Raw genomic sequence first — 27,740 nt, 5'->3', positions numbered from 1 at the left:
CCTTGAAGAGCTGATAAAAGAGGCTGAGGAGATGTGTGTGAGCTCAGGTCACACTGAAAGCTGATTAGCCCCTGTCCCCGGGGTGGATAAAGCCAGTGTAACCTCAATGCCCTGCCCTCAGAGGGTATCACTGCTCCGCCTCCTGTCACACAGCAGGCCCCAACCGCCACTCGGATGACAAGTCTGGGAGCCGTCGGTCTTTCGGCCTCTGTCGCCACCAGTCACCGACGCTTTTAAAATTTGTTTACACACAAAATGCCTCTCCTAGTCTCATCATTATGCTCAAGTGATGCTAAAATGTAAACATCATCTTAGAAATGGGTTACACCTGCCTGACTGTGTAGCTAGTTCAGAGGGTATGATTACGTCTCTAGAGGGTACAGCGTCTGTGCTATTTAAAAAAAATAATAATAAATAAAACCACACACTCACAAAAGACAAAACAAGCAGATTTAGAAAAACATCCCTAAATTAGATTTATTTGACAATCATAATTGTGGAGGAGATTTCAGACAGTCATACATACAGTAGTAAATAGAGTCATTGAAGCGTAACAAGGGAAGAGGGCTTATCCGCCAACATCATAATTGCACTTTTTAAAACATCTAGCCCATTGTGTGCCATTTAATTCAAATACTCCTTCCAAGGACTCCACTTTGATAGTGATGAAAGCCAACAAAAACACATGACAAAACCATTCATGTATCTGAATTTCAGACACCAATTAGTACCTTCTAACACTTTACAGAAATTCAAACTTCAATAAATAATAAATGAAAGAAACATGCGGATCACCGATGAAGAGATCCACCTGAAGTTCTCTTAAGACTTCACAGTAATGCATTGGTGGCTGGACATCAGGTCACTGATGGAGCCGGTACAGAAGTTGAAGCTTATTCACCTTCCAAGTCCATCAATAAGGCCTGTTAAATAAAAGAGAAAAGCTGGACTGGCTACAGCAGACAACAATCAACTAGTAATCAGCTTGCCAGGTGCCAGCAACAAACTGTATTCTGACTGCAGATGTGAGAAGTGAGATAAAAACGTCCGACATGAAAAGCATCAGTCACGAATGTAGGTGAAACAACTGGAACACAGAATGTTCATAAATGTGCTTGTTTACGGATTAACACAAGCATAATACAGAAAAAAAAGTTCAAGTTTTCTTTTTAGGTGAAATGTTCCTAGAACTGATCCAAGCCAGACAAATCATCATAGTTTTTATAACAGTGCAATTAGAGACAAAGAAAATCAGAACTGTTATGATTTAGTACTATTTAACAGGGCTTTACACATCGTTCACCAAAGGTTCACTACATGTACAGTTTTCATCAGTTCTGGTTTTGAAGTAAACAGCACAGACCTGAAGTCGTCACAATGTCTTGTAACTAGTGGGCTTCCTGTTATGCATTTGGCAGCTAATCTGTAAAGGGTTTTTTCCCCCTCAGATTAATTACGGTCAGCAGTAATGGTACAATAACACGAAATCCCTGTTGGTGCTAAAAAGTATCTGAGTATATATCTGAGTACTTCTTCCTCTGAGTACTTCTTCAGTCTAGTTAATACAGGTTAAACTGCAACTCTGTGACCTTTCCAGATGGTCAGGATTGCATTTAGCCTTTCTACTCTGTGGAGACTCACTGAGCCCTTCACCAATGGCACGCTTCCGCTAAAAGGCCATGTCTGACACCAATCTACTGGTCTCTTAGTATGAACAGTCCATTTCTGACCCGCCGCTGACCTCCTCAGATGCCCCTATCTGAACACAGGCAGCTGGATGTGCAGGGGTTGGTGGTCCAAGGGGCGTGGCATGGCAGCTGCATCGTAGCCCCGCCCCAGCATCCGCTCCTTAATGCAGGGCGGGTGGATCTCGCTGATCAGGCATTCCAGAGACTGCAGGCTGCTACTGAGAAGGGATGCCTGACACAGGCCCCGTCCGGGCATCCCACAGCACGGGCCGACGTAAGGAGGCGGGACGGCATGGGCGTGACCCTGACGAGTGTGGGTGGGGCCATGGGCGGGTCCCAGCCCCACGGACCCCAGGGGCAGCTCCTGTGGGTTGTAACAGTCGGTGTCGGGCGTTGCGAGCACGCCGTTCCAGGGAGGTGGGAAGAAATGGCCGACGGCGAGCTCACCATGGGCCGCCACGCAGTTGAGAGGGGAGGGGCTGAGTTTGTCCAGCATGCCCACTGTCCCACCGCTGAGGGTGTGGCCTCTGTAGGCGAGCTGGGTCGTCCCCACCGGCAGGCAGACCTCCGGGGACGCGCTGACGGCAGATACGCCTCCACCGCCGGCCCCATACACGCGCAGGGCGCCGCCCTGCTGGTAGTGCTGCTTCTGCTGCTGCGGATGCCTCTGGTGTTTGGGCTGCCACAGAGCGTAATCCATACCGTCCATATAGCCCGCCGCTTTGGCCATGTCCGCAGGCTGCGCGGGGAGCACGGCTCCGGAGTAGGCTAGGCTGCTGTGGGCGGGGCCCGCCAGGCTGCTGTGGGAGGGGCCCGCCAGTCCGAAGCTCACGTCCGAGCAGACCGCGGCGGTGGCCGTCTGGCGGGAGGGGCTGGAGTGGGCTTCCCCTGGCACGTGCGGGCCCTGGCTACGGGAGGCCCTGGCCATCTGCCTCACCACGCTGTGCGCAGTGTGGTCGGAGTGAGGCGCCAAAGCCAGGCTCCGCCCGCCGGAGAGGCAGACGGCCGAGGCCACCGCTGCAGCCACCACCCCGGGGTGCGTGGGGACGCTGGGCGCGGCGGGAGGCTTGCACAGTTCTACGCCGCACGCCCGCTGCCGGTGGCTGGGTGGTGCGTACGGGGCCACCGCCATTTGGATGGGCGACAGTCTAGTCCTCTTGCCATCAGAGCCCTTCAACACGCACTTGGTCATGGTGCCGGTCGTTTTGGCGATGGTCAACAGCCCCCGGTAGCAGCCCGAGTAGGGCTGGCCATACGGGCCGAAGCGCTGGGCTGTGGTGTCGAGGCCGTTGACGGTGCGACCGACCTGCTTGTGCTGCGGGACCCTGATGTTGGAGGGGAAGATCTTGATGGACAGCGGGCTATCTGCCGTCTTCTGCGCATAAGCGTCCAGCTCAGCGGCGGAGGGATACCGCGTGGACCGCATGGAGCTCAAATCACCTGCACAAATGGACACGGTTCGGTTAGCGGGGTTAGTGGAGCCAAGACGCGGATTTTCCACCAGCCCAAGGCATATTTGCTCAGATATGGATATGCTTGGAAGTTATGCTTGGAGAAATTTGATCCAGTAAATTCTCACGTTACACCCAAGTTACACCCAAGTACATTTGCGTAGAAAATAAAAACACGAATAAAAACAGCAATAGGGGGTTTTGCTGTGGGATGAAAATGATCACATGACAGCGTTCAGCAATAAACAGGAAAAAAATATATGGGATAAGTAAAAATGATCAAGGATCAGACACGAGGCAAATATATATATATATATATATATATATATATATATATATATATCATCCAATATAAATGGAGATATTGGATTGTCTGCCCTGCCCGATTTATTTATTTATTTATTTATTTTCCCCCACGCTCTTTTCCTCTGCCTCATTTCCTCTCGTGGATGTTCATCCTTAGACATCTGCATCTTTCTAAAAACTCATTTTGTGGAGGGAGACACCCCAGGCAATGTTTGATCAGTGCATTATGAAATTAATTTGGTCTTTCTTCAGGACAAAATTGGATTACCCTGGGAAATCAAGAAAGAGCTGAGAGGGGGGAGGGGGGTAGAAGCTAATTTGGTTTCAGTGGCACTGAGTGGAATTCATTTCATGCCGTTTGGCTATGCAACCCACTCAAAAGGGGCTCAAATATAAGCACGACTAAGTGCTGGGGACAGGGAGAAGAAAGAAAAACCACTGCAGTCAATCGCGCACGGAACGGGACGAGCATCGGCGCAGATGGAAATTCTGAATTGAGGGGGACCGAGCTGTACAATATATACGTTTATGCTTGTAGATGCTAGATTTCGGATGGGGTCAATATAAATCTGGAGGGGACCTGTCCCCCCCGTCCCCAGTGCCATCTGCGCCCCTGGGGACGAGACTGGAAATATTTCCCAAAACAGCTGTATTTGAGCTGCATCCAAACGGGGACTTGCGTACAGTCAAAATGAAACAGCAGCTGACAACCCCCAGCAGTAGGTGATAATTATGGTCAGTGGAGGAGAAAGACACGGGGAGGGGGTGCTGGTGGCCATGTGCACCAACAACCGTAATAAGTAACAGGATGGCTGCATTACGTGTCGGTAATGACTCCATGTGACTTCCACAGTCGAACAGGCATACGTATTGTTGATTACAGGGCCCATTTCTACGGTGGGTTTAGAACTTCTGCTGAAGTCTAGTAATGGAAAACAGCAATCTCCAGGGGGGACCTACGTTCAATGATGTACGGAAAAGCTGAAGGGACAAACCAAGATTGAATTTAAACACCATTATTCAGGCAATTTCATGGCTGTTTAGTTCGCCCGCAACAAAGAGAAGAAAAAGTGTTCCACTCTGAAGCAATAAATCTGCTGGCAGAAATTACGGCCACTGCTCCGAATGACACCTTCATGGTATTTCTGACATGAAAAGAAAAGTGCTAAAATTAAGCTAGATTACCTGATAGTCAGGGAAAGTGACTGCATCTCTCACAGGAGACAAAAAGTGGTGTCCAGGAAAAAAAAAGACTCTCCTAAATAAAACAATTCGGTCCTCACTCCGATAGCAGAAGCCATTTTAGGCGGCTGTTGCACAACCGTGAGGTGGCCGAGATCACTTGTTCCTGTTCAGGATTGATTTGGGAGTTCATTCCATTTTCGAACCCACAACGAGCCTCTGACTGTGAAAATGATTCAATCTACAAGATCCATCTCATAAAAGAAATAAATTGGGTGTTTAAAATGGAGAAACGAGGAGAAGGGCAGAGTGCCAGCAGCGCGTCTCCCAGAGCTGCGTGTAGCCTGCAGTCACACGGCGCTCCACCGGGGTCATTCATCACAATGAAACACCAGAAATAGACAGACAGATGGGTAGGAATTTATATGTCATTGTTAAGAAAGACCGCGAAAGACCACTGGTGATAACAGATCATGAGAGTAGGGGCTATTTTAGAATAGGTGCGTGAGCCAAGAACCACGACGCACCACCCCGCATCGCTACTTTGATCTGGAGCGCCCCAAAAATCGACTTGTTGTTCAGGAAGCACCTGATGCGCCGTGCGTTCCAGGGGCTGCGCACCCCCGTAAATTCGACCGTCGCTCTTTCCTCTCGATGAGACTTTTGGTCATCCTGCACGTCCTTATTTCAAGCCTCTGCGGTTCTCCGACATGACAGTCCTCTGAAAGCCGGGGACATTCTGTGGAAGCGCTGGCTGATTCTGTATGCATAATGAATGAGCCTGCACTGTGGTCTGGCAGGGCCCAACTATGCTGAAGTCGTGCCTAAGCTTTAGGTTGTTAGCTACAGCATGTGACGGAGGGAAACAATTAGCGTCCTGACCCTAAGTACTTAATCGCACGGAGCGGCCCAACGGCCAACCTGTCAGAGCACCGCCCTATCGCCGTCCACACCAGAACCACGGCAGAATTTACCTAGAAGCTCAAAGCCTCTCAAGCGGACACATCACTAATTCTAAAGCGCGATTTGCCATGTCCAACTTACCCAGGGGCATCTCAGAGTGCTTACCAATTTACACTATGCAAGTCTTGTAAGTGGTTTTCCACCACCTCGCAATAGGATCGCCTGGGGTGGCACGCGTGGGACTCAAACGGGCGCAGACTTGCGCGCGAGCGTGCAGCCATTACCTGCAGCTCCCAGCACGCCAGCAGAGAGAAAGGGAGTCTGGCAAGTGCTGCCCAACTGCCCAGCTTCACAGAGACAAGGTCAACCCTCTGATCAAACAAAGCTCATGAAAATGACTTCTATTACATTAGGTCAGCCCTGGGCAAAGGGGGAGGGGGAGACGGAGGGGGGGGCAGGCTCTGAAATCTCAATTAACACTCGACTAATTAACAGTGCATATGACAAGAAACAGCGCAAACTCTTTAAAGTAGGACGATGACAAGAAAGAAGCGCAATGAGAGGGCAAGGAAAAAAGATGGAGAGGACGGATGGGAATGTGTGCTTGGGCAGAGATGGCCCCACGACCATTAACAGCATGGAGGATTCTTTGCGAAACGAAAAGAAAGAAAAAAAGGAGAGAGACAGACAATAACATGTACGCTAATGAACGGGTTTGAAAACGTTGCCGAGTTTTATCGCTGCTAACCTCTGGACTGCATCCGTCTCCCCACGAACACACGCAAAGCTTTCAGGCCCTGTAAGCTGCCTAATCTTTTTTCCCCATGGCTGCACTTAGAGCACTTCCCCTCGGATCAAGAGAGGAGACCTCATTGTTTTGTAGCTGTTTGACTTAATCAGCGATTAACTGGGAAACCAGCCGAAGCTTTAAAAAAAAGGGGAAAAAAAGAGCAACGCTCCCTCACTGAATTTCCACTGAGCTCCAGTTCTCAAATGTAGCCTACCAATCAAAGGACAATGCTTTACTTTCCATTATGAGGCCAGCGCACGTTTTGGAAAAGCTTGGTTAAAACTATTAGCGTTTTTATTAGCGACATAAAAACAATTATTTGCAAAGAACCACGGGAAGGTGCCAATCTAAAGTTCACTGTACGTATCCAGAGCAACACAAATGTGGTTTACCTAAAAGTTGGGGGAACTGAATCGTCCAATGTTTGAGGTAATTTTCTAATTCCAGCACATGCCAGGTTAGCGCTGCCATCAACACAGAAGCTCCTACAAAAGCCATCACAACTTTCTTTGGGAACTGTAGTGTTTTTTTTTTGCTTCTCTTTTAGAAATAGGCTACTACTTCATCCACAGACCCGACACATGACCATCTGAGATCTGGAATACATCAGGCTAAGAGGAGACAAATGCATTGCTGACCAATCAAATTGGACAGTTGTTTACAGCGGTATCTTAACACTTACCCCATTAAAGCCAAAAATATTTAAATAAAAGGCCTTAGGCCCATTTAAGAGGTTCACTCTTTTTACCTGGCTCACAGTTTGAGGGGCAAGAATTAGCTTCAATTGTTCAGAAAAGTATAAACTATGTAATATGCAAATATGAGTCATTAGAACTAATAAATGTGAAAAAAGTCAAAGTTAAAGCCAAACAAAGGCTTCTCGCACGTTATGAGTCTCATGCTCTCTCAGTGCATTCGATTCAGCAGTGTTCCATTAGTACCAGAGAGGTTCGCTTGAGTGCTTAAAATGCTGCAGTTAAATCAAACGAGTGGGAGGTAGTCATCCTCTTCAACACAATTACGTCTGTTAAAACACGGCAGCCCGAAAATACAGGACGTCACTTTCAAGTGGGGGCTGGATTATGGGGATGTGCTTAGCAGAAATTTCTCACCACCTGTAATGCCAAATACAGCATTGGTGTCTTGGGAAGTGGACAAAGCTCCAAACCATGTCCCCTACAGGGGCCAGACCCTTGTGAAGTGAATGAGGCCTTGAACCACGTCCCCCATGTGGCCGGACCCTTGTGAATTGCTCCCAGGCTCGCACAGGACCGAAGTTGCGGGGCCTATTATTAATATTAACAGACATTAATACTAACTGACATGAATCTCAAAGCAGGCGTCCATGTGCAGAGATATTATAGTAGCAGGGTTGGTGGGAGCGTGGTCACAGACTGTCCTCATCCAATACCCAGGCTATATTTGACACCATTGGTCCTTAAGTTCTTAAACAGCCAAAAACAAGAACACATGGCAAACCTTGTCCGATTTGGACACCTTCAGGCAGATGCACCTGGGTTCCCCTCATTGGGCTCTCTTTCTTCCTCTTTGTGGCGTCACGGTTGGGATCCTCCAGAAAGAGGATAACTGTCAAGCTAGGCCACCTGAAGATGTCAGGCATGGATGCCGTTTTACACAGGCACCAGTCCTCATTCCACTCAAATCTGATGGAGGGGTGGGGGTAGGGGGTGGAGCGTGAGGTCTTATGTTACCAGCATGAACAGAAGCACTGAACTTCCCATGGTTGGTGCTCACTTTACTGGTCATTCTTAAGATAAGAATGGCTCCCGCGGTACTCCTCACCACGTTCTTTTAATGGCCGGCTGGGAAGTGTCCCTCTAATGTTCTACTGTGATGATATATGGATTGACACTAGAGGGGAGAGAGTGACGGTGGATTTTCAAGCCTACTCTGAATGGCTGCCTTTCAAGAGTCTAGATGTTGGAGGTCAGCCTTACTCTTTGATCCCAAAAATCTCCAAACCAAAACCCGAAGATGCTCGTAGAGCCATCAGTGGAGATCGGCTCTCAATTTCCCAGAGGGCAAGGTCATTGTGATTTCACCTCAAGGACAACCACATCAGAAACTCAGTTCCATCCAAGGAACCTAGCAGGGTAAGGGGCGGGCACCCCACTCTTCAGCGAGAGAGGGGACCGCGCTGAGGAGGACGTAGAAGACATTACACAAAAGTCAACGCCGCAAACTTTTCAGTTTTGCCTGGCACGTGATGCCAACAGTCACAACATGTTGCCAGGAATGTGGCTGGCTGATAAACCCTCAGTGTGATGCATGGTCCAGAAGTTGCTGAGGCAGACATATGCACTGTATATTCCTCACAGGGCTGTAGCGGGCTCCCTTCCAGAATAACAAATATGACACATGCCTCTAGGCAACTGCCGCTTCAGACTCACCAGCTGCATTTCACTCCAAGCATTAAACCTCCAGAGATGGAACAGGGGAAGAGAGATTAGTGCATGGCACAGCCGCAAGTTGGGAGCCCCGGTTTCACCATTGGGTGAAACGTCAGCTAAATCCTGCGAGGGCCAGAACGAGAGATCTCAGGCATGGTAAAAGTTCAGGCGTTGTGCTGGGTGGCACAGTGAGGGGGAGGAGCTGTCAGAACACATCACACTCCAAGTGCTTCTGGGGTAGGTAAACAGGGAGGGAGTGAGGGGAGGAGGGAGGGAGGGAGGAAGGAGAGAGAGAGAGAGAGAGAGAGAGAGAGAGAGAGAGAGAGAGAGAGAGAGAGAGAGAGAGAGAGAGGGGGCACCCGAGGCTCTGCCTGCGGCAAAACAGAGCCCTTCTGTTCCAGCATTTAGCAGACAAGTGGTCCACTGATTCCAAATTAATATTTAATAACGCGGCAGACAATGAGGTTTTACCCCAGCTGGATATGGGGGTGCAGAGATGTGCTCCAAGCCTACTGCCGTAGCGAAATGCTGAACGGTTTTAAACACCACACACGGAGGAGAGAGTGCAGGCGGCATATTACTGCTCATTCTCAGTTTCTCCATCTTAAGGGCGGTTTAGGAAGTTCCAGACCTTGTTTTGGCTTTGGGTTTATATTGCCTGATTTATCCCTCTCCTAACCAAAGCACAACACTCATCATCCTTTTGCTTCCTAATGAAAGATGATGCAAACACACAGGGATCAATTAGGCGCATACAAGCAAATCCTGGACAGGCTCTCCATGAGCATATCATCAGTGAGGAATAATCAATGTCCATCGGTTTCAATGGCCAACAACTTACAAGGATAGCAAAAAGTACTCTCATTAAATGTGAGCATGATGCATACTGACAGAAACGATAATTAACAGACTCCCATATTCACGTTCGCAGATAACACTCTGAACTACTCTTACAAACCGAGACAATATGAGTTTACTAATAAGGAGGAAGTCCTGCAGTGCTGCTTGGGGGGAAGGCTACTGTGGATCAGCGCAGCGGACTGATGAGATCAAAAGCATATGATGTGCAGACTCGCGAAAGTCCACATTGCCCATAGCGACCGCATGAAACACTCGATCAGAGAAAGGTCGTGGCCAACTCGAAAGCATTCAGAAAGGCGTCCAGTCGTCATCTCGTACACAAGTCGCGCAGCAAAACAAATGAGCAAAGACGTTGCAGTTACAGAGCTTGATAACCGGAACGCCCACTGATCTGCTGTAGAACTCAACCACCCTCCGGTTCTCTGGAACAGACGCAGGCTTTATTCGTTACTTCAAAGTGACTGGCACTGCTTCTCAGACATCTCGCCCCAGGGGAACCGGCCTCATCACTGCGATGACAGGCAGACCGGAGAGGGCGTCACGGCAGAGCCGAGTCCACCCTTGGAGGGGAGAACGAGGCGGCGTGCACAGGGCTCGGGAGCCGCTGATCAATGCCCTCATGAATTAAATTAAAAAGGAGGCGAGATGGGCGTGACCGAGATGGGCGTGACCGATAAGGGCCGCGAGCAGGGCTCTGGACGATCCAGGCTGCAGATAAATCTAGAAGTGTTCGGGAGCTGGCGGAGGCCAAGGTGAACCTCATCTTGGCTCTCCTCTTATCTAACCTTCGAACAGGGTCACTGCTTTAGTCTTATTATTCCGCAGAACTGGAGAGGCCTAATTAAGGCAAATTAATTCGGAAGCCTAATTTATTAAGCAACGTTTTTCATCAAAGAGCCCTCGTTTTTTTTTAAAAACACTTGTATTAAAATACACCCCCTCTTTTCCTACCACCTAAGAATAAGGAGCATTGCTTGGATAGGCAAGATGGAAATATGGATTCTTTACGAGCTTGGTCTAGTTATCTATATAGGTTAGTCTAAGTAGACTTTTCTGTGCGTCCTACTTCAGAGCGGCAGAATGAAAACGTATCCACAGTTCTCAGACCTAATGGATGAAAATCCATCGTCTGGATGGAGGATCCATCATCCACTCAATACGCTTAAACCATGAAAATCAAAGGTTAGGTTACCTCTGAAAATTGAATTTACTGTGGTATTTTTTTTCCTCAGTACCTCGCTTCAGTAAACCGTTTTCCCCCCCTTCCCCCTTCCCCTCTCTTTCTTCCTTTCCTCCCTCTCCCTTGCTCATAAAAGCACCCTTCGCCACTGAGCCTTTCCACCGTCAGGCTGGCTCTGGTGAGATTGCTCCAACACCTCTGGATAAAGGGCTAAGCTCCACTCCAAATCATCTGTTATTGCGGCCAGAGGGGCCTTCTGGTCCTCTGGCCACAGAAGTGACAGACTAAAGCCTTCCACTTCCCACGTCACTCACCACTGGCTGACTGCAGGTGAGCTGGTGTGCAAAGAACAAAAGGTCTCATTCAAAAACTACCCCACCCCATCTGGGTATACAATACAGCCCGGTATGTGGACCTTGTCCGGAACAATCCGCGGGAGCTTTTACTATCTGCTACAGGGTGCGCGGTTTCTCACATGCAAAGGACCGAATACCCCCCCAGGTGGCACCCCTACTCCTCATGCTCACTTTTCTGGATGACCGGAGCGTCCAGGACCTTGGCGGCACAGAGTTGGTGCTGGAGGGGCTGGTTCTGTCTCCGCTGCAGGCAGGCCAGCATGGTGCGGCGTCAGGCTCTACGGCTGCAAGGAGCCCCCAGGGATCTGTGGGAGAGCAAAGCAGAGGAACTTCACTGAGCATCAGGTCCCCATCATGTCCCGCCCGAGGAAGCCCCGCTACCCTTCCATTCATGCAACATCAGACGCAGCGTTTTGTAACTGGACGCATACGATCCGTATGCTTCCAGAGATGAGAATAGTGTCGATTCCCGCTTGCAGACAGGATTCTGGGTAAAAGAACGTTGGTCATGATGGGTCTTATAAATATACCATTCTGGAAACACAAAAGATCAACACAGCAGAAATACCCTGGTGTCTCCATGGTCCTTGTTTGATGTATCAATTGTCGAACATATCAATAGTTAAAATCCAAGGGTGTGCGTCTTCTTTCATTTTTGTTGCCGTAAACAGATCTGTGGTGGAAGACTGCTCGCAGAGGTGATTGGGACCAGATGCAACAGCAGTGACTCAGCAAGCGTTTGTCTTTTGGTGGGATTTGGAGGAGCAGGAGAGCATGCCGGGCTTATGACGGCCCTAATCAATCTCCCAGCATGCCAGAGATCTCACCTCCCTCTGCTTTCTGCTGCTAAGCTACATAAGGGGATACATCCAGGGGAAAACTGACAGGAATAATAACACAATGCCACCACGGGTCTAACTCGCCAGGCATCCTACTTCATCTCCCTGACGCTCTCTCAATGGAAGGATCTATCCAGCAGTCATGTTTAATCCATGTTTCATCTTTTGCTTTTTCGGGAATATTAAAGTGCTTGGTATCGCTCCCTGACATTTGACCTCACTTAGGAATTTTCGATACACCTTTCTCAATTACTTTTTACATTTACATTATGCTTTAGTCATACGTCAGAACTTCTTAAATTTTTAAGTTACCGATGGGTGACTTCATATCTATCCGTTTGGCCAGTTCTTTTCTTTCCTTCAAAAAACCTTCTTTGATTTATTTCCTGTCCTCCTTATTACTCCCATATTTCCTGCAGGTTCCATAGGCCAGTGTCTAAGTAAGTCCCTAACTGGAGGGGAGTGTTCGGAAGCCATCTGTATAAACTTGATTACCTACACCTCAAAGGATAAAGGAGACAGCCTGGCTTTCATTCTTGTCAGGAGCCTGGAGAAATCTTCCTCCTTTTTCAGCCAGTACACACACAGAGCCCCTCTTCAAACCACACAGCCGGTCTGTGATCACAGACAGCTGAACAGCTAAAAGCCTTTCTCCTGACTATTTTGTGAGAGGACCAATTTCACAACAAGGCTTCCATTACTGCACATTTGTCAAAAGAAGATACAGGTTTTGGAAGAGAGGGGGTGTTAAAAAAGAGACAAACACAGGATCTCATGGGAAATGCCTGCACAGCTTTATCAACAGGAAATGAGAGACAATTGTGAAACTGCCATCCATTACTCTTGCGAGTGGCTCAGGGATAAAAATGCATTAAGACACTTTCCCCTCCCCCTTTTATTCGAAAAAGAGAGAAAAGAGCTTTGTTTATGGGGACAAAAAAAAGAATCTATTCAAAGAAGAGGGTGAATGAGAGAGTATGGAAGAGGAAGAGGACCACTAAGGCCATTCAAAGGCGACAAGGACCCACGGGCTCACGCCGGGACACGCTCATGGCCTAAAAAAGGTCCAACCGTGACGGCCCAGTCCCTCCACGTGATGGTCTGCTCGAACCCCTGGATTCTGCTTTGACGCCCCGGACCGCAGCGGTCTTCCTGGGGCCGCGGCCATCTGCCTTGAAACGGAGCGCGCGGGTGACAAACTTTGAGCGGCAAGGACAGTAAATCCTTGCCACTCTTCCGTGCCATCGGTGCAGCCGATAAGACGGGCTTATCTGCCCCGGCGAGGCACCAGCGAGGGTCTGGCGGGGAGATAAGGGTCCTGCAGAACGCTGCTGATCTTTTGTCTCCCAAGGATTTCTGATAAGATCACACTGGCAGACAAATTGTCCCCTCCGTTTTCCCCCTCTCTTTTTCATCTCTCGCTCACCCGCTCTCAAGCCCGGAGGCGAGCTGGATGGAAGGTGTCTAATTGTACATGCTACAGTGCGTAGCTGGGAGTGTGTGGAAAGATAAGGTCACGTTGCAGAGGGAAAATTGGGCTCTGTTTGGGGGAGGCGAGGGGGTGGGAGGAAGAAACGGTAGCTTTATTCACTTTATGCCCACAAAGCACAGAATGTTGGGATCCTTTTAAATCAAATCTTATCCATGCAGAATCCCTTTGAAAGCAAAAGAGTAAAAGCCAATAGATTAGACATGGTAAGCTAATTGCGTGACAAGCAAAAACAAAGCGAGAGCATACATTAGTTCATTAACGTGGTCCTGTGTGGAACACGTTGAAGCAAAAAAATCTCAAAACGCCTGAGCACACAGAATATGTTTACAATCAAATGCCATGTGCAAATACATTTATACACATACGTGCATGTTTCATCACACACAACACACATCCCCCCCCCCCCCCCCCCCCAATCCCCTGGAATATAAACACCTAACACATTTTTTCTACATTAAAACCATATTCATTAATTTCATTTAGTTCATTTCATTATAGCAACTCTTGCAGCTGAAACTGTTATGCGCTCTGTGAGTAAAATCAGAATAAAGCAGACCTGATAACCTTCTACTCCTACTTAAGCATGTGCATACACTCACTCTGGCCCACACACACTCTTGCACGCACACACACACACAATCACTTCCCACTCCCAGCTTTACAGCTCTCAAAACCCAGAGTTAATAATTAGATGATAATGAAAAAAGGTTTAAGCCAGGCACTCCTTCACTCCTGGGTTAGATAGGATTAGCATGAGAGCGCTGGTAATTTCAGCTCCTTCTCCTCAGTGTCATCCTGGCTACACCCCAGGGGGAAAAGCCAACAGTCAGTCAGACCACTCAGAATGATTGGAGACTGACAGGGACAATGAGTTAGAGAGTTAACTGATCGCATATATATATATATATATATATATTATATATACACACACACACACACATATATATAATTTGCGATCAGTTAACTCTCCAACACATTGACCGTCAGTCTCCCATTATACATACATACATATATATATGCACATAGAGAGAGCTAGCCACGGTGGGTCACAGGCAACACTATTGTTTAGTGATTCACACTGAAGTTCTGTAAGAGTTCTACTAGGCAGACATTCTGCAATTGGGTTTCCATTTCAAAATTGGGTATTGTTGGTCCGTTTCTCTTAAATTGCATTCAGTAGGACTAGAAGAGTAACCCGAATGACGTATATTTTTAGTTTTCAGAGTGAAGGAATAAATGCAGTAGTTGACTACAGCCATGAAAACACCAAGTTCCTTTCAGGTGCGTCCTGCAGGCTTGAGCTATAAGACGAGTGAAGACACTCTCCCCTCTGCCTCCACAAGTTCAGTCCGTGGCCTCTTCCAAATCAGTAGCTCAATTATGAATGACAGCGATGGGGGGGGCGTCGACCCCTCCACTGTGATGCTGCCAGTCCGGCAGCAGGAGCAGGGGACAAGCGCTACATCAAAAGCCCCGTGCGACGGCCCCTCTGAACATGCCGCTGGGAAGGGGTTGGGGCCGGCCAGCGAACAACACTGCACGGAGCAGAACCCCCCCAGACAGTGGAAAGATAGCAGAACCGTCACCCCCCCCCCCTCCCCCCCACCTCCAAGAGCTGGGGGCTGCCAGGGGAACTGGCTTGACAGACAACGGCAGCGGATTCATCTGTAAAGCTCCTCATGCATTTTTAATGGAATCTATTACTTCAGGATTAGGAGATAAGAGAGCGGGCCCTGGTTAAATTTTCTGGTAGTTAGCATAATTGGGATCAGAAGCGCAGGAGAGAGACAAAGATCCCCCCCCTTTTCAAATGCGGCTGTGCCGTATAACCTCTTAACCAACTGCACAGGCGTCTCTCACACAAAGAGTGCACAGGCTGAGATAAACAGTAACTCACTGATTCACATTAGCATCAGAGACCGTAAAATGGGCTTACAACATGAGTTCTAGCATTTCTTCACCTGCTCATGATGCACATGTGTAAACTTACTTTGTTAGGTGTAAATATCCTTGGCTAACAGACTGGTTCAGCATTATTCCAATTCCATTTAAATATGGCCGTTTATTTCCCTAGCCATGGCATAGTCTTATGTTAACAGCAGTCTGCTCTAGAGCAAGGCCTGGATATACACTGGGGCTTATGGCGACCGAGAGCAGGCCTGACCTGTGGGATTTACTCCGCCCACATCCCTACCCACCAGCCCGGCAGGGCAATTCATTATGCAGTTAAGGGTCAATGCTTCCTTCAAGTCATTAAAAATGGTAATAAAACAGAACTCATGAAAAAGATTGGCCAAATGTTTCCTGCAGGGTATTCACACGGGAAGAACTTCAACCCCCCCCCCCTGGCGTTTAATGACCAGCTTGGCAACAAAGGACACACAGGAACAGAGGACTTCCAAGAGAAAATGGACTTCACTCTGCTCCCAAAGTGACCTCCGCCTCCTGCCTAAAAGCAGAATTATTACCAATGGCTTATACAATAGTCAATTCCTATGAATGAGTTTTGTATGACTTTTTTGTGGCTCCAAAAAAAAAAAGGTTAGGACACTGAAGTGCTTAAGCCACTCCCCCTTCCACCTGCCTGAGCCTTTGAGCCTTGTGCTCCTTAGCTCCCTTTCACTGCTCCCCCCCCACCCCCAAACACCTCATCCCATAAAAATAAAGAGACCAATTAGGCAGATTTCAAAGGACGGCAGCCGGCCTATAATTACACACGACAACCTTAGGAGATAAAAGGTGATTACTGTGGATGCAGAGGGGGGAAAATTGCTTAGCAACCAAGAGATTGACATTATCCCAGCGAGTGGGGTTGGGTGACCATCCATCCGCTCTCTGAGGTCACTTAACCTTCCCAGAGTGCCCTTATCTCCAGCTCCGTTTAGCACATAGCCTAATCACATCAACAGAGGAGCTGTTGCTAGCTCGCTAGTTGCTGATAGCTTGCTGGTGGTGATCGGTTTGGAAGGGCACGTCGCTTTGATCAAAGGAAGCTACCAAGGTTCCTATCTGTTGGCGCTTAAGAAAATGTTTAGACAGACTTTGCACTGTAGTAATACTTGCATATGAAGACTGCCTTTCAGCTGCAGACAAGATGAATGGGGTGGGGGGGGGGGGGGCATATAAAGAGACCTACAGATTGTTCAAAGGGTGCAGATAGCAGTAGCCTGTGTTTTCCTGACATCTTAGCTAAGAAAAGGTGCAGCAGTGTTTGGAGTACAAACCCAAGGCCATTAACCAGCAGATAGGAACACTGCAGCAGCAAAACAGCATTCAGGAACAAACGATAACAAATCTCACCAGTCCTGCACAGGGAGGGGAGATGGTGACTGGCCAGAACAGTGTGAGAAACGCACGTCTGGAGTCCACCAGAATTTGGTTCTTTGGTCGAAATGAGCAAACGGGAAGCGTAGCGGAGCAGGATAATTATGCAGATAACCCCTCCATAACAGTAGCCGGGGCCACCGTGGCCAGTGCTAATCTTTGAACCACTCTGTTAAAAATGCAGACTTGCCCTTTGTCTTAAAATAGTGTGTCAGGTATCCAGTGACACAGGCAATGTACAGCAGGTATAATCTGAAAGTAATTACTTTGGCTTTAAATGTCATCACATTCCTTTTAATGCACATCTGAGTGACATGTAAAATTAAGATTTTCTGCTGCTGCTTTTCAAACTGCAGAGCTTGTCAAATATGTGAAACTGGTCCAGTAAAAGTGATTGGACATCAGCTCATGATATATGAATAAAGCAATTTCCTTAAGGGTTGGCAGAATGAGTTGGGGGAGGGATGCAGGTCTTTTCCTAACATTTAATTATGTTCCCTAACTCAAAGGCCACAATGTTTATTTCATGGCCTGACTTTACCCAGATGTAACAAAATGTCATATGAAATCAGAAGTAGACTTTCTGGGCTGTAGAAGGCACAGAGCTGTAGGAATGAGGAGTGTAGATTCACAAATTCATAAGCTTCATGCTGGGGTTGAATTATCTCACTTCATTTAAGAACCCACGAACTAATATTTGGGGGGGGGGTTGTTGTCCTTAAAGAGTCTTTACAATTCAAACATGTCAAGACATTAGGAATTCGCCGGATCGTGTTAGATCGTTTGTCATGTGTGTTAGGAGCACACTTCACATATTTACATAAGAGTCGACTTGTCTGCAAAGCACATATTTTAGCACCTCCTCGGATCAGGTACCGATCGGCCGACCGTAAACTTCTTAGTCTCAAATGCGTGTTTATAGGCCTTCGCTCCCGCCAGCTCCGACAATGGAATTGCCCGTCTTAGCAGACGCTTTGAAAGGCCGGTAATATACTTCAAAGCATTTCCTGTAGCCATAGGGACCCTGACACAAGGCCCCCTTTATTACAGTTGCATCAATCCGGATGGAGTCAGCTGACATGAAAGGCAAAGCGCATTTCCGACAATATGGGTTTACACGGACACTAATCAAGGATAAAAGACAATTCACCGAAAAAACAATGGTTTGAAAAACAATAACAAAACATAGAATGTTTCATTTCTTAAGAATTAAAGGGATGTAGCATAAACCATTACTTTCCAGTTAAGTAAATACTGTAGGCTATAACGCACTTACAAACGTGAAAAACTCCCATATTTAGAATAAAAACAAAAAGAATAATGAGACATGTTTACCATAAATTAAAGAGCAGATGGATTTCCTATATCCACATAGGTCCGGCGTGTTTTAAAATGGTCTTATTCCGAGAGCAATCATGCCTGCCGTACCACTCAGGTCCGCAATTCTCTTGTGTGAAGATTTATTCGGTCAGTTGCTTTTGCACGACCACGAAAAACCACCCACAAATGTTTGCGATTGACTCCATGTAGTCTCAGGGAATATTCAGATCCCCAAATGTGTTATCCAGACGTCTGTAATTGTCCCACGACTGCACAGTCGATGCTATCCCAAGACGCAGTTTAAACCCAAAATCTCCATCAATTGTCCTTGTAAACACCTTAGTCAAATAAAATAGCTTTCATCCCTTCTATCCGTATTCCAGGTACGATAATGTGTCTCCCGATGAAATTAACGTGCTGCATATCTGAGCCGTTGGGCTGCGTTCACCGACCCAGGTGCCACACTCTGCGAAGCAAAAGGCGTTTAACTAAACGCACCTGCTACGAAGCTTCTTAGCCAAACACAGCTAGCGATCCCATAGAGCAAACCTTACAAAACAACATAACCAGATTAGCTGGCTAACTGTTAGCTATCTGATCCTGGCTAAATAGCCAGATGGCGTGCTAACAACAGAAAAATAAGGCTGTTGATATCACACTTGCCTAATCAATCCACTAGCAACGTGCCCACAACGAGGCAAAGTTTATTCTGACTAGAGAATCGACCTCTTTTTATGAAATAAAACAGAAAACCCCCGATTAAGTGGTAGCTAGCTTTTTAATCCAGGTATCCGCTTCCGAGACAAGTCTGTTCTGTGCTCCATGCCCGACAATCAATACGTCTGTGTACACACGGCGGCTCATTCTAACGAGTCCACTAACCGGATACTAAAACAATCAATTTAGAGCATCTGTTTGAATAAGCCAACGTATCAACCAATCATTGTTAACGGTAGGCGGGACCGGGCTGTGACGTTTTGAGCGTACGGGCTACAGCTTTTCCTGACCACGCTGAAAATTCGCGGAATTATTTAAAGGGGAAGCAGGCTTCTGGGAGGAGCGCTTGTAATAGCCTGTAGACTATATGTTATAAATACTCCCAACACAGGATATATATAAAATGTTACAGCAACATGAAATAACACGTGTGTTACATTCAGATTTTTGACATATGACAATCAAAATGTTAACAGCATTAAAATGTTGTTGCCACTTCAACATACAACAGGTATTTCAATTTTAATGTAGCTAACAAATTAGGTATCGGCCTGAACAGTAAATGTGTGTTTATCAAAAAGTTGGCATCGATGCTTTTAGAAACGACTTGCTTATCAAGTTTGCATTTGATTGATATTTGCTTCGCATCAAATGAATATGGCACAATTAACTTGTGTTTCAAGAACACGGTCTTTAAGAAGCAAAGATTAAGGCAATATTAACAGCAGAAATCTACAGCCTTGCGTGGTTATAATGGTTAAACTTCTTGAGAATTAACCGAACTGAAGTCAACTCAGCAGGGATCGACTTCTGTTGTGGATGACTGACTCCACGCCCATGAAGTGCTATTCTGTTTCGGAAACTCGACCCTAACTGCCAAAGCATACCAAGTTCTTGACAGAATTTGGTGATTACCCCAGTAAATCCTCCCCCTTGCCCAAGGACAAACGGCCTGCTATGTCGCTTAAATAAATGTATAAAATGCAACAAATTAATAATAACACACACACACACACACACATACACAAACAATGGCTTGTTGAATATTTTTCAGTTTGGTATTCTTTATGTCGGCTATTGGATGCATTTTATGTTTGACCTAAAGTACTTTCATTAAAGGTCTTCTGTTTACGTACTGATCCTTGTTCTCGAATTGTTGGGCATTTTGTTTGTTTTGCTGTTGAATAAAAAACAGTATAATGATCAAAATAAGCACACGTTATAAAGTCAATTCTTATTCCCATATAATCCATCTTGCCTACCTTCACCAAATTAAACTCATTTTTTATAGAAACAATTGTGTGACGAGAGAGGCTTTGCCGTGAACGTTTGAGGGGGATGAATGCCTTTAAGAAGATTGAATCCACTGAGAAATATTCAAAACCCAGCTTTAATTAAATGTGATTCGGCGTGGATGGGGGTGGGGGTGGGGGGGTCTTTTTGCCTGAAATTATACTGCACAGTAGACACATAGGAATGAGACTCCCTCTTATTAACATTACTGGATCATTTGAATTTCCTATCCAAGGCTAATTATGAAAGTGATGCAGTCTTTATATTCATATGAAAATCTCTCAATTTATTAAATCCATCCGAAAAGAACACAATGTGAATTGCATGTGTAAAAATTCATTTAATTTCCCCGTTTCTTTTTTCACTCCGTTTGATGTTACATTAGGAAATAATGACTTTCTCCATGAAGAACGCCTTTGATATTGCACTGAACAAGAACCAGAAGGGGAAAGAATCGGCATTTTAACTGGAAACTCAACAGCCGTCTTTCATCCAAATACCTTTGCTTATGTTCTAATTTAGATGGAATTAACATTTCCAAACACGCTCCCCGCAGCTCAATGCAAACAGAATTCAATGAACTGAAATAACACTTTTATCATCACCGCAAATTTGCCTTTTGACTTTAATATCACGAGACGTCTGTGGTTGATTGGAGGAGGCTAATGGGAAAGTTGGCGTCCTTTTTCGAGCTTCAAACGGGGGTTCGAAGACTAACGGCCACGCGTGGGATTTGTGTCCGATGGTGCTGTCATCTGCTGAAGGCTGACCCGTTCTACCTCAGGCCCGCGGTGACATGCACGGAATCACTCAGGCTTTCAAAATCAATCAGGGCTTCCAGGTGTAGTCTGGCGATGACCAAATCCTAAGCGTGGAAAGAAATTCAGCTCGGTTAAATTCAGTTCTGTTCTGTCTTGTTCGCTTTTCTCTAACCGGTCCTGGAAAATAACCCAGCGTGTGTGAAATCCCCCAATTTCCCGGTTTGCCGCCAGTGATATGCTTAGGCCTGCTATTTGACAGAAGAAAAAAAGATTTATGGTTGTCGTGGAGTCAATATTTTTCTTTGGTATTATGATAAAGCACAAACAAAAGCAACTGTAAAACACACGCTCTGCAATACATATTTGTGTGTCAAGGGTTTTGGCTTTCGATGCTCTCCGGGACAATTATTGTATAAACAGACACTTTTGAAGGCGTATAAATCTTCATCATCTGGACAGCCGGTGAAATATGTGACTGTCTGCTTGTGTAAATTACGGGCTCCAGCAGCCCGTGCAATAAAGCGCCGGGTGGGCGGACGACACGCTCACTTGGCTTGCGCACGAGCTCACGGCTCCTCGGCGCTGCCATAAATCACATGATGGAGCGGATGAAGAGTGCACGCGGTCAGCGGTCAGCAACTAGGCCAGCTGGCACCCTCAATCACCCGGCCGACGCTCGCTGGACACACCGATGGGAAGGGAGTGGGACAGGGGAGAGGTCACCTGGAAAAATGCCACAGCGGGCAGCTTTTCATGCCGTACGCATCGCAAATGGCTCCCGTGGTAGTGCACATTATTAAGAGTGCCGGAGACCCAGCGGAGAGAGCATCTACCGTTGGGCACATGTACTGTCAAATTTATGGGAGGTTCATCTCGGAATACGTTTATTATTATTATTATGTCAAAATAATTCTGACGATTCATCATTGAGATTACAAATAAAGGCAATGCATATTTTAGAGCCTGCTGTCAGGGTTTCAGTGATATACATCCTAGCACAAGGAAAAATACTGATGTTTCAATAATGTTATGAATCCACTGGCAATGTTCGGAAGAGAAGGCTATGGTTATAAAGACTTATATAGATAAAGTTATATATAGTTTTATAGTTAAAACCTCTCAGCAGGTTATAAAGGAGACTGAGCATTGGCAGGCAAAAATCAATATAACGCAGGTCAGGTCAGGAAGGAAAACAGAAAAAAAATTAAGTGCACCTGCCTTTTCTAAACATCTCAGCCCTAGGCATGACTAAAATGAGTGTATATACGTTTGTGTTTATGTATGTAAATACAACGTCACGCCTTTTAACGGATCTTACATATTATTCCCACTCAGACCGCTGTAATACGAGTTTCGGACAATTTAGTCTTACCCGCAGCACATTAGCGCCATCTGCCGTTTCATATATACCTTCACACTCGGATGTTAGGAATTGTGGCAACATTCCTCAATCTTATTACCAACGACAATAAAAAAGGACGTTCTGTCCTCAGACAAATTTAGTTCGAATACAGGATATGGACGAACTTTTCCTTAGATCGACTAAACTATAGACCCAATGGGTGGGGAATTCTGAATTATTTTTGAATTATTTTTGATCCAAGAACCACCCCTAGAGAAGAACGTAACGTAACGGAATTGTGTCGAGTCTGCGCATTGTTGCGTGTCTGTCTACAGAGCATGCGCAGTAGTATGTCAACACGGGACGCTTCTCTCCAATATGACCACTGCATGACGAATGGCATAGAATGTCTTTTAGGTCAAAGTCGTACTGAGACATGATTTCAGATAACTGAGATCTCTGTGTATCGTGTGTGTATATCCGGTACGGCGGAGATTATGGCTTGATTCGTCTAGTTGTAAGGCTTTGCTGACACGTGTTTCAAAGTAGGTGTGGAAACTTGTTACGGGAATGTAAAATTAGTTCGATGTCTAGATAATTACCTACACTGCTAGATAGCTATCCCAGTACGCCGACTAACAGGCAGCTAGCGAAATTTTATTTGTCTGAAAAGTAATCGTTAGCGTTTTCACTTGGTCACAACAGCATACGTGCGGGCGAAATCTGAAATCATAAGGCTACGCAAGAAATGTAACATGTGTAACGATCCCTTAATTATCTCGTCAGATCGCCACATTATGGAGGCGGTCCTGAGTAGACTGCAAACGCTGAGTCCAGAGGCACTTCGGGAGGAGATCAAACGGGCAGGGCTGAAGTGTGGGCCCATAACAGCAACCACTAGGGGACTTTTCGAAAAAAAGTTGGCCCGGACACTTTTGGAAATCAAAGCGAGTGATTGCACAACGTCGGATGTGGCCATTGGAGAACCAGGTGCCGCCGCATGCTGTTCGGAGCAAGAAGAGTTTCCGGTCGCGTACCCAGAAGTGACGAAATTAGAGGTGGATGGTGCGAGTTCTTCTGGTCAAGCTTTGGAACATGCGAGTCAACAGACCTCCCCTGAATCCCCTTCCCGTTTCTATGGAGTACTGACACCCCCGGACGATCCATTGCTTAATGACGGTTTGTAACAAACAAACAAATAAATATATATGGCACATTGCACACACACACACACACATATATATATATATATATATATAAACACACAAACACTGTATATATGACTGATAACAACAACCCCCCCCCCCCCCAACACACATCCCCAAGAGCACTTTTTTGACATAATGGATGTTATTTCTCTTTGTTCTTTGTGTGTGTGTGTGTTTTGGGTTGGGTGCAAAATAATGTTTCTTCATATAGGTTCTCTCCATGTTTATACTGACAAGCAGAAAGCTTTGAAGGCTGTGACAAAGATGAAAGGGGCCAGGTTCAAAGCTTTCTCCAATAGAGAGGATGCTGAGAGATTTGCTAAGGGCATCTGTGATGGTGGCCTGTCACCTCAAACACACTCAGCAGACAAACCCCACACTTCATCTCCGGCAGGTAGACCGAATCATCCGCTTAGGAAGATGCTATTGTGAATATTGTTTTTCTAAGAAACTTGCATCTATTCTCAGGGATATATGTTCATGAAAGGGATTTTATGGCCATTTTAAAGGTGGTATGGTTAAATTACTATTAGATTATTAGATACAAGCAGTAAATAGATTGGTAAGTGATGAATGATGATCAGGATGATCTATTTTTACATATTGCTTAGTAGGCTCCACCTAGCTTTTAATCATTCAAACTTAGCATGCAGGCATGAAAAATTGTTTTGAATTGGCCAGAGAAATCATTGGATCTGGAAATGGCAAATGTGGAGAAGGCTAACGAGTTCAAAAGTCCACGCACACAAGATCTGACAGCGAAACTTAGGAGAGCCGTGGAACACGGAGACGAAGAGGCATTCAGAGAACTCGTATGGAGTAACCCAAGATACCTCATCGGATCTGGAGATAACCCAACTATTGTGCAGGTGCACTTGCATAAACCCATACCCTTAAGTCAATTACTTGCCAATGCTGCACTGATTTCTGAACAGTTGAGCTTTGTTGTATCTGTAAGTTGTCATGGACTGAGATGTACACTGTACTTTATCTAGGAAGGATGCAGATACAATGTTCTGCACGTGGCTGCAAAGGAGAATCAAGCAGGGATGGCACAGCTTATCCTCGACATTCTGGATAGCCCAGAGTTCATGCGGCTCATGTATCCCGCTGACCGGCAGGACATGTTATTGCAGCGAATTGCCTATATAGTAGACCTGTACCTCAACACACCCGATAAAGTGGTTAGTGGAGTGTGCTTACAAAATCCTGACTTCAGTTTGAATTAAATGGTGGTAGGTGTGAACTGTGCATGTGGTGACGTTCCCACAGAGCAACGAGACACCGCTTCACTTTGCCTGTAAATTTGGATGTCCGGACGTGGTGAATGTGCTTTGTTCACATCCAGCCATTGATAAAAACGTCAGGAACAAGTACGGGCAGAAACCCTCCAGTGTAAGTTCTGCCTTTCTTTGTGTGTGACCTCACTTTTCCAATAAAAAAATAACCAACCTTACTTTAACAGGTGATATGTGAGAGGAAAAACAAAAATAAAGAAGTTAAAGAGAAGATCAGAGAACATTTGGAAGGTAACCGCTCCTGCGTGTGAACGGTACAGGGTAAAGTGATGTTGCTCCAGTAAACAAACACCCGTAACTCCATGATGACCTTTGTCTATTTCCATAGATCGTTTTTTCATTCCACTGCTGAGAGCTACAGACAACACTCTTAACCCGGTTGTCGGCACGCCGTGGGCCCCTGGCTCGTATCAATGTGGGGAGCTGTCTCTTACCCCAAAGCCTACCAAGGATAGTATGACCGTTAGGGCATTAGTTGGCCCTCTAAATCTGCAGAAGGTAACTCAAGCCTTGTGCTGTTTTAAACTAGCTTCAAAACTGCATTTATAGCTGCCTAATTAAAATCCCTTCCTCAGGCGGACGACTTTTATAGGCTGTGGAAAACTCCACCACGTGACCGCGCCAGATATTTTCATGACATTTTAAAGTCGGATTCGGATCGAGGGGCAGAGCGGGTTGGAAGGTATGAAAAAAACTTTAAAATGCAGCCTAGAAAATGCCATGCCATTAAAATAAGTGTGATAGTCTTGTTGTGAAAACATTGGTAATCAGCATTTGTTTTCTATTCAGTAATGGCTGCTAATCTTTGTTCACAGGGAATTGGCACATGAGATGAGGTACCCTTGGGCTGAAAACTGGGACTTTTTGAATTGCTTCACTGACCTTGCTACAGAAGATGGCTTAAGAATGTTGGAAAACTTTTTGAACAGCATTGGTCAACAGAAAAATGCTATAGACAAGGACTGGATGTATTTAAAACCACCTGCTTCACTCACTGGTGAGGCTTGGTTTTAGGGATTTAAAACTGAACAATCTTTGCTTTGATTTAGGTTTTGTGTGTAATTTTGAAATGTCAAAGCCTTCAGCTTGGGTGCAAATGCTTGTCTTAGTGTTATATTCTCGACATCTTTTTCAGGTCAGGAAAAGGGGTCCAGTTCTAACTCCAGTTCTAACTCCCTAAATTTCCCTGTGTGTAACCTCCTGCATGAGTTTGAGAGGGTTTCCTTCGACCAGACTTCTGCAGACACTGCAGACAGTACTGTGGATTCTGGCCTAGGCTTCCTCACTTTGCCTGGTTCTGGAGAAGGCGATGACCTATGTGCGGCAGATAGGAGCTCCCTTAGAGGGTCGGAGTGGACCCAGACCGAGGAGAATGACTCTGGCTCAGAGGAGTACTACACAGCGGACGAGGACACAGAGGAGGATGGACATGAGAGGAGCTTGTTTTCTGTAGGGGGAACACTGGCCCAAACCATTCCATGGAGCCATGGGGAAAGGGGGCGGAGCAACTCTGAATCTACATGCTCCTCCTACAAGTCCACATGCAGTGTTCCTGAGGAAGGAAGGCCCACCGAGGGATTTTGGCAAAATGTTTTTCTAGCTGAGTAAGCTATTCATGCAGCTGTATTCAGTCTTATCTACAAAGGGCCAGAATGGCCACAGGTGTTCGAATCAAGATGTTGCACAACTGATTCCAATTATGCTCATTTTCAATGTTCATCATTTTATTTATTTTTATTTTTTAATTTACTTTCTAATTTTGAATGTTGTTTTGATGTTGAAATGCATAATTTGGTGTGAGTTAATTAAATGAATTCAAATGTAATGACTATAAATATATTTTTAATTTGCACTCATGAATAGGGCCTTGCCCACCAAGCTGGACAGTGATGTCCTGTTAGCACTAATGGGAACGGAAATTGATGAGCAACTGTATCCCTGCGTTACAAAATGGAGGAACTCCGTTCTTTCTTATCCTGAATCTCAAAGACAGAGGTACAGTTTTCCCTAACGTCCGCCAGCCACACATTTTGTTTTGAATTAAAAACGCATGAATCTCATTGGTCTCCTGTTTGTGGTTCAGATGGCTGGGTGTTAAGGCAACAAACAGACACCCCAGTAGTCAGACGACCACTCCATGCACGCCTAACCGGAGCTGGCTGACAGGATCAACAGGCTTTCTCGATTTGCGGACATTCACCCCAGTACGGCATCTCTACGATAGCGTCGACAGCAAAGCGTCCCCGAGCCACTGAGCCGTTAATCTGTGTCACACTCTGCCTATTACAAAAGGTGAAGTGAACTGGATTTACATGGTTACAGTTAACAGGTCATTAAAGAATCAATTACATCAATGATGTAAGAGTATGCGAAACTGACATTTCACAGTCACATTTGTTGAATCTGAATCTCTTTTCCCAGAATTCCTTTGTCCATCCTCTTGACAGAATTTGTACAAGTTGCTATTTAAACAACATTACATTGCTATATTATAATAGGTTATGCAATGTAGATGTTGAAACTTCTCTACAGTTAATTTAAACAAAATTAGATGTCTGCTTTTTAACCATTTACTAAATTAAGTTGAACAATTAATGTGCTGCTCATGTCATCCCTGTAAAGCAGTAATTTATCTAATTTGAAATTGAGACAAATTTGACTGCGTAAAACCAAAGACAGCCATAATGAGCGCTTTGGAGGCCTGCAAACCTCTGGCCTGGCATCTTGCTTTCCTGCCACCTGTTAGGTAACTGCAGTAAAATTGCAAGGCCTTGATTGGTTATACATTTCCAATGTATGCACTTAAATCTTGTTATTCCTGAACCACTGGGGTTCTCTCCTACTCTCTACACCTTTTAATGATGTTTTTAAAGGTATTCTCAGCACTTATTTCTATAATTATTGTTATTATTATCAGCACATATAGCACTTTTAAAACATTATATGATCCTAAGAAAATATTTTACTATATTGTCTATATATTTGTTTGTAAAACTTTATTACACTGAAATATGTATG

The 27,740-nt window shown here is 45.8% G+C and overlaps 2 protein-coding genes across 2 annotated transcripts; one reads left to right on the top strand and one right to left on the bottom strand.

The window, feature by feature from the left end:
- Positions 1–451: 451 nt before the first annotated feature.
- Positions 452–18,970, bottom strand: LOC143526033 (protein FAM222A). The gene is made up of 3 exons (XM_077020600.1): positions 18,119–18,970; positions 11,300–11,433; positions 452–3,128 (listed from the first exon to the last, which is right to left on the bottom strand). The coding sequence occupies exons 2-3, from the start codon at positions 11,388–11,390 to the stop codon at positions 1,756–1,758; spliced, it is 1,464 nt and encodes a 487-aa protein (XP_076876715.1). The 5' UTR covers positions 11,391–11,433; positions 18,119–18,970; the 3' UTR covers positions 452–1,755.
- Positions 18,971–22,548: 3,578 nt separating this feature from the next.
- On the top strand, positions 22,549–27,206 carry LOC143526030 (ankyrin repeat and LEM domain-containing protein 2). Its single transcript, XM_077020593.1, has 11 exons — positions 22,549–23,395; positions 23,636–23,818; positions 24,106–24,293; positions 24,420–24,608; positions 24,697–24,819; positions 24,890–24,953; positions 25,051–25,220; positions 25,298–25,404; positions 25,538–25,719; positions 25,858–26,326; positions 26,586–27,206. The coding sequence occupies exons 1-11, from the start codon at positions 23,014–23,016 to the stop codon at positions 26,731–26,733; spliced, it is 2,205 nt and encodes a 734-aa protein (XP_076876708.1). The 5' UTR covers positions 22,549–23,013; the 3' UTR covers positions 26,734–27,206.
- Positions 27,207–27,740: the final 534 nt, after the last annotated feature.

Source organism: Brachyhypopomus gauderio, chromosome 10 (assembly GCF_052324685.1).
Source record: "Brachyhypopomus gauderio isolate BG-103 chromosome 10, BGAUD_0.2, whole genome shotgun sequence".
NCBI classification, from domain to species: domain Eukaryota; kingdom Metazoa; phylum Chordata; class Actinopteri; order Gymnotiformes; family Hypopomidae; genus Brachyhypopomus; species Brachyhypopomus gauderio.
This window is presented reverse-complemented; position numbering and strand designations above follow the sequence as displayed.

Coding starts and splice junctions, on each gene's coding strand:
- LOC143526033 (XM_077020600.1), bottom strand. CDS start 11,390: ATGCTGGCCTGCCTGCAGCGGAGACAGAACCAGCCCCTCCAGCACCAA. Junction 3,129..11,299: donor CGCTCCGGTCATCCAGAAAA/GTGAGCATGAGG, acceptor CCATTTGTGCAG/GTGATTTGAGCTCCATGCGG.
- LOC143526030 (XM_077020593.1), top strand. CDS start 23,014: ATGGAGGCGGTCCTGAGTAGACTGCAAACGCTGAGTCCAGAGGCACTT. Junction 25,720..25,857: donor ACCACCTGCTTCACTCACTG/GTGAGGCTTGGT, acceptor CATCTTTTTCAG/GTCAGGAAAAGGGGTCCAGT. Junction 26,327..26,585: donor CAAAATGTTTTTCTAGCTGA/GTAAGCTATTCA, acceptor ACTCATGAATAG/GGCCTTGCCCACCAAGCTGG.